At 43.5% G+C, this 10,503-nt stretch overlaps 1 protein-coding gene across 1 annotated transcript; it reads right to left on the bottom strand.

Annotated features, from left to right (window-relative positions):
• Window positions 1-4,279: 4,279 nt before the first annotated feature.
• LOC144889070 (sulfotransferase 1C1-like) lies at window positions 4,280-9,237 on the bottom strand. Its single transcript, XM_078768887.1, has 3 exons — window positions 9,123-9,237; window positions 8,822-9,002; window positions 4,280-4,589 (listed from the first exon to the last, which is right to left on the bottom strand). The coding sequence occupies exons 1-3, from the start codon at window positions 9,129-9,131 to the stop codon at window positions 4,477-4,479; spliced, it is 303 nt and encodes a 100-aa protein (XP_078625013.1). The 5' UTR covers window positions 9,132-9,237; the 3' UTR covers window positions 4,280-4,476.
• Between the last annotated feature and the right edge of the window lie 1,266 nt (window positions 9,238-10,503).

Raw genomic sequence — 10,503 nt, 5'->3', positions numbered from 1 at the left:
CTCTCACCAGCCAAGGCACCTCAGCAAAGGACTTCTGCGACTCTTTGGGACTGACACAATCTGTCAATTTCCCGACCCGGATCTCAGTCAATGGAGTATCTTCTCTTCTAGACTTGGTTATGACAAACATCCCTGCAAATGTCTGCTGCTCTTCTTCTGCTCCATTAGGTTCTTCTGATCATGTGTTTGTTAAAGTGGACATCTCTCTGGCCATTCTCAGAGAACCTCCTCAACGCCGAGGAGACTGGCATTTCTCTCAAGCTGACTGGCACGGTCTGCAAGCAGCCATCAATCATCTGGACTGGTCTCCCATCTCCACTGCCTCTGACATCAATTCTTCCTGGGAATTCTTCCAAAGCAAACTGCTCTCTCTCTTATGCACAGATTTATCCCATCTCGTCTGCAGTTGTCTTACCCTTCCTCCCGTCCATGGTACACTGAATCTTGTGGTGAGGCAGTTGCCCTGAAACAAATTGCCTTTGCCTCTTGGAAGGCAAATCCAACTGAGGGCAATCTCAGTTCCTTCCACCAAGCTCGGAACAAGTGTGTGTCTACCCTCAGGAGTGCCAGGAAGCGCTATCTCTCCACACTCAAGATTGAACTCTCAAACCTGTCTCCTTCCTCCAAATCCTGGTGGCGTCTGGTCAAATCCGTTTCTGGTGTTTGTTCCACCTCCATTCCCTAACCTTACCTCAAAAGGCTGCACAGTTGACACCACACGTGACAAAGCCGAATGCCTCAACTCTGTGTTTGCCTCAAAATCTTGTGTCCCAAAACCATCTCTCTCTGTTCCCACCTTTCCCAATCGAACCCAACTGCTCCTGGACTCTGTGTCCTTCTCTCCTGACAAGGTGGAAAAGTTGTCAAACCTCGACTCTGATTCTGCAACTGGACCAGACCGCATCAGCCCACGGGTCCTAAAATCCTGCTCTGCCGCTCTATCTCACCCTGTCTCTGTTATTTTCACCCTCTATTTTGCTCAAGGTCATCTGCCAGCATCTTGGAAATCAGCAAACATTACCGCTTTACACATAAAATGTGCAAAAACAGATCCTTGCAACAACAGACCAATCAGCCTGCTCCCAATTATCAGCAAAGTTATGGAATCCATCATTGCTTCGGATATCAAATCCTTCCTCTTCTCCAATGGCTTGATCCCTGATCATCAATTTGGATTCAGACGAGGTCATTCTACTCTGGACATGTTGCTTCTGCTGTCTCAACAATGGATGGAGGTCCTCAATGCCAAACAGGAAATCAGAGCTGTCTCCCTTGACATATCACATGCCTTCGATATGGTCTGGCACCCAACTCTGCTCACGAAACTCTCCTCCTATGGTATCCATGGAAATCTCCACGCATGGCTTGCAGACTTCCTCTCTGGTCGTAGTCAACGTGTGGCTCTGAATGGATTTCTCTCATCTCCCCTTCCTGTTCTGGCTGGAGTTCCCCAAGGTCGTGTTCTGGGCCCTATGCTATTTCTGGTCTTCATCAATGATCTCTCCGACTCTCTGGAAAATCCTCTCTATCTCTTTGCTGATGACTCCACTATCTGTCGCTCCATTCCTCATCCCTCAGATCGGCAGTCTGCAGCCTCCTCACTCTCTGCAGACCTGGACAAAATCACAGACTGGTCAAACAAGTGGAACATGTCTTTCAATCCTGACAAATCTCACACTCTTACTATGTCTCTCCGAAAAGACCGACTGGAAAACCCTCCCATCTACTTTCTCAACAATCCTCTCCAAGAAGTTCTGTCGCTCAAGCTTTTGGGTCTCACTATATGCCATGATCTTTCTTGGGAAAACCACATTTCCAAGCTGGCCTCCAAAGCCAGTCACCGACTGGGCATCCTCCATCGTGCGAAGTCCTTCCTTGGCACACCTGAGCTCCTCACCACATACAAGGCTTTCATCCACAGCTCAATGGAATACTCTTCCCCCCTCTGGGCCGGTGCTCCTGCCTCACACCTAGCTCGGCTTCACGCTGTTGAAACCAAAGCTTTCAGAATCATTGGAATCTCCTGCGATGAAGCTGATTTTGAGGGCCTTTCTCTCTCTCACCGCAGGCAGGTTGGTGGTCTTTCTGTCTTCTACAGACTCCTCTCCGGCCTTGCTCCCCCAGCTCTCTCTGTGCTCTGTCCCCCAAATATTTCTACAGGTCGCACAAGATCTACCAGCAACCCTCTTGTGGTTAAACTGCCAAAATCTAGGCTCTCTGCTCACCTTCACTCTTTCATTCCCCTTTTCTCCCACCTCTGGATCAAACTCCCCCACTCCCTTCAATCCCACTCCTCCCTCCAGGTCTTTAAAACAGCTGTTCACCACCATCTCTTATCTTCCCCCATCCAAAACTTTGATCTTTTCTACCCCCGCTATTTCACCCCAGATACACTTTTTTTTTTTGAAATTCAAAATTCTTTCCTGGAAGTCCTTGCAGTGTTCATATGTTTTATACGTCTCTCACCTCTCCCCAAGCCCTCTCCCTCCCACATTTCTCTCGATGTCCCTGCTCTCAAATGTTGTGTTTGTGTCCTTCCCCCTCTCTCCCCATCTTGTCTACCGCTCCCCTTATTTTGTGTTTTATGTGCGTTTTTGACTTTTCGTGTGATTAATGTGGCTCGGCGATGACACACGCTGAAAGAGAATACTCAGTTTTCACTCCGGTTTCTTTCTTGTTGTACACAACTCCTTTCCTATGCCATTCCCAGACGCTGCATGACGTCATTGCTGGGTACCAAAGGGGGCTCGGCAATGACGCACGCTGAAAGGGAGTACTCAGTTTTCACTCCGGGTTCTTTCTTGTTGTACACCACTCCTTTCCTCTGCCATCCCCAGGCGCTGCATGACATCATTGCTGGGTACTGAAGGGGGCTCGGCAATGACGCACGCTGAAAGGGAGTACTCAGTTTTCACTCCGGTTTCTTGTTTGTTTGGCTCAATGCCACTTTGGCTTCAGAACCAGATCATGAAGGAAGTCCTCTACCACTGCAAAGTAATGTACATCCTGTCAACTGGGAAACAGGTATGTTTTGCCAAGGCACAAATGCTAAAGAAAAACTTAATTCTGACATGCACAACGTTTAACATGAGCAAAGGTATTCTGGAGGCTTCCAAGTTTGATTCAGTTACACATGTACGCTTTTCAGGTGTAAACGCTCTCATTGCAGCTGAGGGCAAATATCATAACTCATGCCACCCCAAGTTTCAGAGGAAGACATAAAAACAGAAAAGTGTGCTGTGGAAACTGGTCTCACCATGATATGGCTTGCTGATGAGCGGAAATAAACTGCAAAGATAGCATAAGTAGTTGAACTTTCAGAGATGTAGGACCGATATTGTGACTTGGGCAAAAATTGTAGAAGTTGAACACAATCTTTAATCAGCAGAAGTACATTCAAAATAAAACAAGTCATGGATCAGTGATATCTAAGACTCCATCGCTCAAGCAGAAAGAAAAGCGTTGCTTGTTCCAGTTGAGTTTGGATACGTACCGTATTCAGCAATACTGCGTGAAGAACAAGAGCACTTGCTGATGCCGATGTATCAACCCACGGATGGCTTTCTTGAGATGGTACACTTGGTTTTGAAACTCAGATCTGACGTCCTTGCAGATCCTGTTTGCAAAGGCTTTGCTGTGAATGAGGGCAAAATTATATCTTGCGTTCCTGACAGCCTATTAATGTTCCCCTGAATGATGTTTGGTGACCAGATTCGTTTAGAAGCTGACCCAGAGGCAGAGGAAACGGTTGACACAGAATCTGAGGATGCCAGCCAGAACAAAGTAAAATATAGACGAAAACATAGGGGTACAACCACCGCAAATTTGCATCCCTGATAGTTAATGTAACGTGTTAAATAAGGTGGTGTATAAGACCCCATGACATCAACGTCGGTAAACGTCTGGAAAAAAATTATACAACCTTTACAATCTTTATTTTATTTCAGCTGAATTATATACTTAAACCATGTAGCAGCCAAATCACCTTTTTGGCACTTTCAAAAACCTTCCGTTTAGCAGTCTTGGACAAATTATTACGGCATTTTACATCATCTCAACCAATCTAATTTCATGCATGCAGATCCAGTCCATGTGCTTTTTTCTCAAGACTGCATCCGTTAAAGTGTTCTATAAACTCTCGAGTATGAAATATTGAATAGACCGAGTTTTTGTGAGAGACGGTGCAAAGAAAATTATGAATAGGGACAGGTTTTTCAGTGTTTGTATTTTTCAGTGTATGGTGTAGTTTCATTTAAAAGAAGGCAAGAATGCTCTTAAATTCTACAATTCATTTTTTAATCAAAGATGAAAAACTTCAAAATGATGTGCAAGGTACTTTGAAGAATAACATTCTTTTCCTCCACCATGTGAATTTCAAAATAACCACCAAATAATAATGATCGTGTATAAATCCAGTCCCAAGAGGAGTCCCAAGAGTCCCAATTCCAAAACCCTGTCGGTTGACAAACCGTTTTATCAAAGCTCGTGTTTAAACGTGAGAGAACTTCCCACCATGAGCTTCTTGTAAACTTCATCGAATATCTCGTTTTGAGCCACAGTCAGATGATTCTTCCAGTCTCCAACTTCACCTGGAACATTTTTGATAGGGAGAGGGGGGAAAGATACTTGCATTGCACATCTGAAACATCCGTCTGGTTTCTAACAAGTTGTCTACAACTCTAATTGAACAGATTTTATAGGTAAGACATGGGGAAGATGTTACACTGGAGAAGGAATGTTCACTTATCAGTCTCAGGATTTGTTTCTTCTTCAACTCCACCAAATATTACCTGCTGAGCAAAATTTAACACTTAAAGTTGTAGTTTTGTACAAATATGTTTTCAACAATTAGTCACAACTTGTGACAATATTGCAGGGGAGGCTGAAGCATCTAAATGCAAAGAGAGTCATTGCGGTTATTATTTACACGCAAAGTGTTACTCAGGTGCGAAAGAGCAAAACTACAGAGGAGAGGATTTCAACTTGCACAAAAAGGACAGAATGGAATGAGCGGACACACAATGGACGTACAAACATGACATGCAAGAAACTTTAGGTATACAGTACCCAGATCAACAACAGGCCCAGATCAACAACAATAAAAATCGGATCATCAATGGAAATGAGAGATGCCTCAAAATGATGGTTCGCTGTAAACTAGAGCTTACACCAAGAGATTGAATGAAATAAATGAATGATCGTTTTAAGGCCATTTTTCCCCGCTAGAGCAGGGGTTAGCCTTGCGGGCCCCATGACAATCATGGATCCCTGTTTTGAGGCAATGTTTTTATTCCTTCCTGACACCAACCCTTATTTGCCTCTTATGATGCTCAGGGATACGGTGTACCTATTCTAAATCGGGGTACACACCGGGATCATTCATCCCAGCAAGCTGGTACTCAATTTGCCCACTTCGGAAGGATGACAGGCTGAGTCAACCTCCCCTGGCGTTAATTCAGCGATCGCCCGGGATTCGAACCCAGGATCCCAAGCCTGCGCCCTAATCGCTAAGACAACAGGCTACAACGACCTGGTAGATTATACAAAGATAAAACAAAAATGCTAAAGGGAAGTTGTATCATCGATTAAAGATAAAGGTCTTACACAATAAGGACTCTGTTTCACAAATGAAGTTTCTGCAGCAGCAACAACCACAAGCCCCATGTGTGGTTGTTGCATTTTCGCCACCACCATAGCAGAACTTAATAATTTTCGTCCATTAAACCAAATAGTGACGTCTGTAGTTTTGTTTGAATACCGAACTTTGTATAGCCAATTGATAGGAGAGGGTGAAACCTGGGAGTTAGCACTCTTGGGAGGCTCGAAGGTGCTAGTAGGGCCAAGTAGCTGTTGAATCAGGATGAGATACTGCTATTCGTAGGAGGGCTTATATGAGGCCCAGAACAACAGCTTTATGTATGATACGGTATATAGTTCCGATCGCTATACCGTGTGGATGACTGGGCAGTTTTCACATTAAGACATATCACATGAAACCACTTACAAAATAAGGAATACATCTTGCACTCTTTTGCAGGAAGACCTTCATACCTTGTATAAAATTGGGCAGAAAAATATAATGCCACAAGGACCAAAATTATTTGGTACACAACAACAACAACAACAACAACAACAGGCATTTTAAGGCCATTTTCCCTGCTAGAGCGGGGGTTAGCCAACATTTTTGTTCACTATCGCAGTCCAATTTCAACTGTGATAGAGATTCAGATAGCATTGAGGTGAAGCAAAGTGGATCGTTTGGAAACTACCTCAAAGAAAACGTTTACTCCCAAACTTGGCATCATAATCATTTACAGGTCTTGTATTCATCCATCGATGGAATATCACTTTCCATTATTGGCACATCCAGCGCAAGTGCATCTAAAGTTTAAACAAATACGATCCAATTCAAAAGTGGACTTGCTAAATACAGTTCTTGCATCATCACACTGCGAATATTTCCCAGAAAGTAATGTTTTGTGATGACCAATGTATATCTCCTGCCAAAAGTGGTTAATTTGTTATCCTACCACAAAAAGAGCCTAAATCCATGATTTATTGCATATTATCACAAGTTGAACTGTACCTGCTTTCTCACCATCCACACCACCCTCCCTCCAAACAACGTCGTCTCCCTCATCCTGTCCAGAAAACCCGTTTGCACACAAGGCTTCAAATTTTACTCGTGGAGAGACGTTGACCCGAAACCACTTCCTTTTGCGTCACCCTTGTGACACCCTTGTGTTATAATGTGAAACAGTATTTATGTTTTTTTTAAATATTCCTTGTGTGTGTGTGTCTGTGTGTGGCCCTTGGTATCAAAAGCCATTTACTTGCAATAATCAAACTACCTGGTCAGTTTGTTTATAGTGCAGAAGCTGCTAATATTGTACACTAGCAATTAGTACCTGTGCTACGCACAGGAGGGAGGCCTGTATATCAGGAAAAACGTTTGCACCAATAAATTCCACATTCCTGTGCCACCTTCAGTTGAACGTCAGGCATAAACAGCTGGTTCGTGAAGGACTTGGGCAAAAAAAAACTGCAGCTGAAATTTTCTATACCCAGTCGATGGCGAAACTGCAAATGGTGAATCTACGAATGTCGTGGGTGGAACACCTCACATCATTTTTTTCATTCTGCTTTAAACTCAATCTCTCTATATTTCCATTCCAATCACAAATTAATACGATGCCATTAATATAACAAAATTCAATGCTACAAACACGCGTGAGGGAAACGAATATAGATGTCATTCTGACATGATAACCAATACAGATAAATCTGCTTGTGAGAAAGGGCAAATACGAAACACTTCGTCCAGATAGAAAATCATATTGCATCGACAGATTTATGAAACTTACCACCCACCTCAGGATGGATAATAGCAGTGTCCTTCAGGTATAAACTCAAAATCAAAATTGTATCGAGATATTATCAAACTAGAGAATGTTCATGATTGTGTTGATACGTCAAAAAATCTATTCTTCTGAACTTCATTCCAATATTCTTGGTTGTCATTAAATAGGAATCCATTAATTACTGTATTATCAGCATATTTGATAATAATACAATTAGGACTTGAACTGTAGCAGTCACCTGTATACCTGTATACAAGGAAAACAAAATAGGGGAGACAACACAACCTTGTGGTGCTCCTTGTCTCAAAACTCTGACACGTGATACAATGTTATTATGCTTCACCAATTGTGGTCTATCTGTAATAAAGTTGTGAATTAATCTTGAAAGCCGAGGTGTAACAGCTGATCACGCTGTTACACCTCCGCCAGCTGATCACGTGGCTGATCCGAGGTGTAAATGATCTTTCTTGGGCAAACCACATTTTAAAGTTAGCCTCTAAACCCAGCCGCCAACTGGGTATCCTCCGTCATACAAAGTCCTTCCTTGGCACACCTGAACTCCTTTCCACCTACGAGGCCTTCATCCATAGCATGATGGAGTACTGCTCTCCACACACATTTCTCAGCTTGATGCCGTGCAAACTATGGCCTTCAAGATAATTGGAATCACCCGCGATGAAGCTGAGTCTATGGGCCTATCACTTCACCATCACAGACAGGTCGGTGGTCTCTCTGCCTTTACTGCCTCTTTTCTGGTCTTGCACCTTCTGCTCCTTCCATGCTTTGTCCCCTCACCCCTCCTCACACCCAAGTTTCGGCGCCGCACACACGGTCCAACACCAACCCCTTCTAGTGAAACTGCCTAAATCCAGGATCACTGCTCACCCACTCATTCGTTCCTCTTTTTCCCACCTGTGGAACCAACTTACACATTCTCTTCAATCTCATTCTTCCCTCCAGCTCTTTAAGACAGATGTCACCACCATCTCAGATTGTCCCCAAACCAAAACCATGATCTTATCTACCCTCATTAACCCCTAACCCTCAAACCCAAATCCCTCCTCCTTCCAAATTTCCAGTTTTCCCTCCCGAGAGTTTCCTTCTGTATCCATCTTGTCCATCCCATACATCCTCTTCCTGTTCCTGTCTTCAACCCCATGCCCATAGTTTTTCCAAGTCTGCCTCTGTGTTGGCCTTCAACTTTGCTGTTGGTGTTTCCCCCTTCTTTCTACTGTTCCTTTTGTCCTTTTGTATCCGAATCCTTTCAGTGTACTAATACTAGCTCTTCCACGAGCCTCGACTATATACATACAAAAAAAATTTAAATTGTTATCTCTACCTCACAGTTACACCAGTTACTGTTAACCACCACATACACTTAGACAGATCGAGTCGCTCTTGCATTGACGCTTTAGTGGCATTACAACTTTAGTGGCAAAAGGAAATTGGTTAGAGCAAACCTTTTCTCATGAAGGGTGAAACAGAATGGTCCATGATCCAAGAAGGTGCGCTCTTGTAGTTGGTCATCGGATTGTCTTTCATTTTTGCAAAGCTTGTGTGGTGCACGATACGATCCAGTGCGTCCTCAGAAAGATCCTTGTCCAAGAACTTTGCCACCTTGGTCACTTCTCTACGAGGGTTCTGGTGTGAAAACAGATAAATTGCAAAAATATTGTTAGGAATACTTTTATTTGATTTGTTTTTGTTATTACTGCTGGAATAATGTGTTGCACGTTTTTCCAGACTTCATTTCACACAAACCTCTTTCATGTCCTCAAAGAAAATGTAAAGAACTCGATGCTTTTCCTTGTTTTTCCACCATCCCCTCACGTGATCCCACCAGGAGCCGTAATTAACTGCAAAACAATGCGGTCTCCATGAGTAAAACTAACCATTTCCACTATATGATCATAAGCCTATGTTATCAATGCATCATCTACACACCAAAAAAACACACTAGCACAGAAACACCATGCAAAATACACCACACAAAAAACGTCCTGAAAAGAGTCTGTAATCTCTGATTGCTCTTGTTTTTATTTTATGATGAGCGTTTATTGGCTCACTAAGCTCGCCTCACCACACGTCTCTACAGAGGCACAGGATTGTTTTAACTGAGGATAATGACTGTACATGGGTATCTGCGTTGTCATGATTTACACCAATCAGATTACAAATATTTATTTTGTTTAAATGTATTTGTTCTTTGTACTGTACAAGTTTTTCTTTTGTACGTCTCTCAGGGTCATTGGTGTATTTTGAGTATTTGGTGTCTTTTGGATCTTTGGGGTGTTTAATAGGGAGACTTAAAGAGACTTAGAGGGTCTTTTTTAAAGGTACATTGTTTGAACCGAAATAAGGGGTCTGGGCAATCTAAAGGGTCAAAAGGTAAATTTCAACAGTATGTAATTAACAGAGGATGTAATTAATAGACAGGATGCAACTGACATTAAAACAGTACATATAATTAATAGATATACAGTCACACAGCTTCACTGTGTTTTTCGGTTACATATATATATTGTTACGGATTCGTCACTTCCGTCTATGTGGTTTTCACCGACTTGAAGCATTTTTAGTTTCAGGTACTATTATTGTTACGGTTTCGGTGTGAAATGGAGATAACTGTCTTCAAAGGTAAAAATAGTGTTTCAGAAGAAAAAGGAAATGGGTGAAGAAGAAATCGGAAGAAGAAGAAGAGGCGGGCGATAGGATCGAGAGAGATCGAAGGAGAAGGCTTAGCTGCTTCGTGGTGGCGAGCGGACCTTGTGGGCATTGGTCGCGAACGAATGTTGGTTTCCCTGGGAAAGGGATTCCCGTGACAGTGTCGTTATTGCTGTTGCAAATAAACCTGCGTCCCCACGTTTCGTTGAACTTGGGGACGACTAAGAAGAAGACCTTTGTTGGTCAGGCTTGTCGAAAATTAAAGATCGACGTCCTGAAGCTACGTCCGCGTCTGATTTAATCTCCCGATTATATATATACTAGCAGAAGTACCCGGCATTGCCGGGCGGGGGAGGGGAGGGGGGGAGGAGAGGGGAGGGGAACGGGGGGGGGGGAGGAGAGGGGAGGGGAACCGGGGGGGGAGGAGAAGAGGGGGGGGAGGGGAGAAGAGGGGGAGGGGGGGGGAGAGGTTGAGAAG

The sequence above is a fragment of the Myxine glutinosa genome, unplaced genomic scaffold (genome assembly GCF_964187855.1).
Source record: "Myxine glutinosa unplaced genomic scaffold, kmMyxGlut1.1 SCAFFOLD_665, whole genome shotgun sequence".
Taxonomy (NCBI): Eukaryota; Metazoa; Chordata; class Myxini; order Myxiniformes; family Myxinidae; genus Myxine; species Myxine glutinosa.
This window is presented reverse-complemented; position numbering and strand designations above follow the sequence as displayed.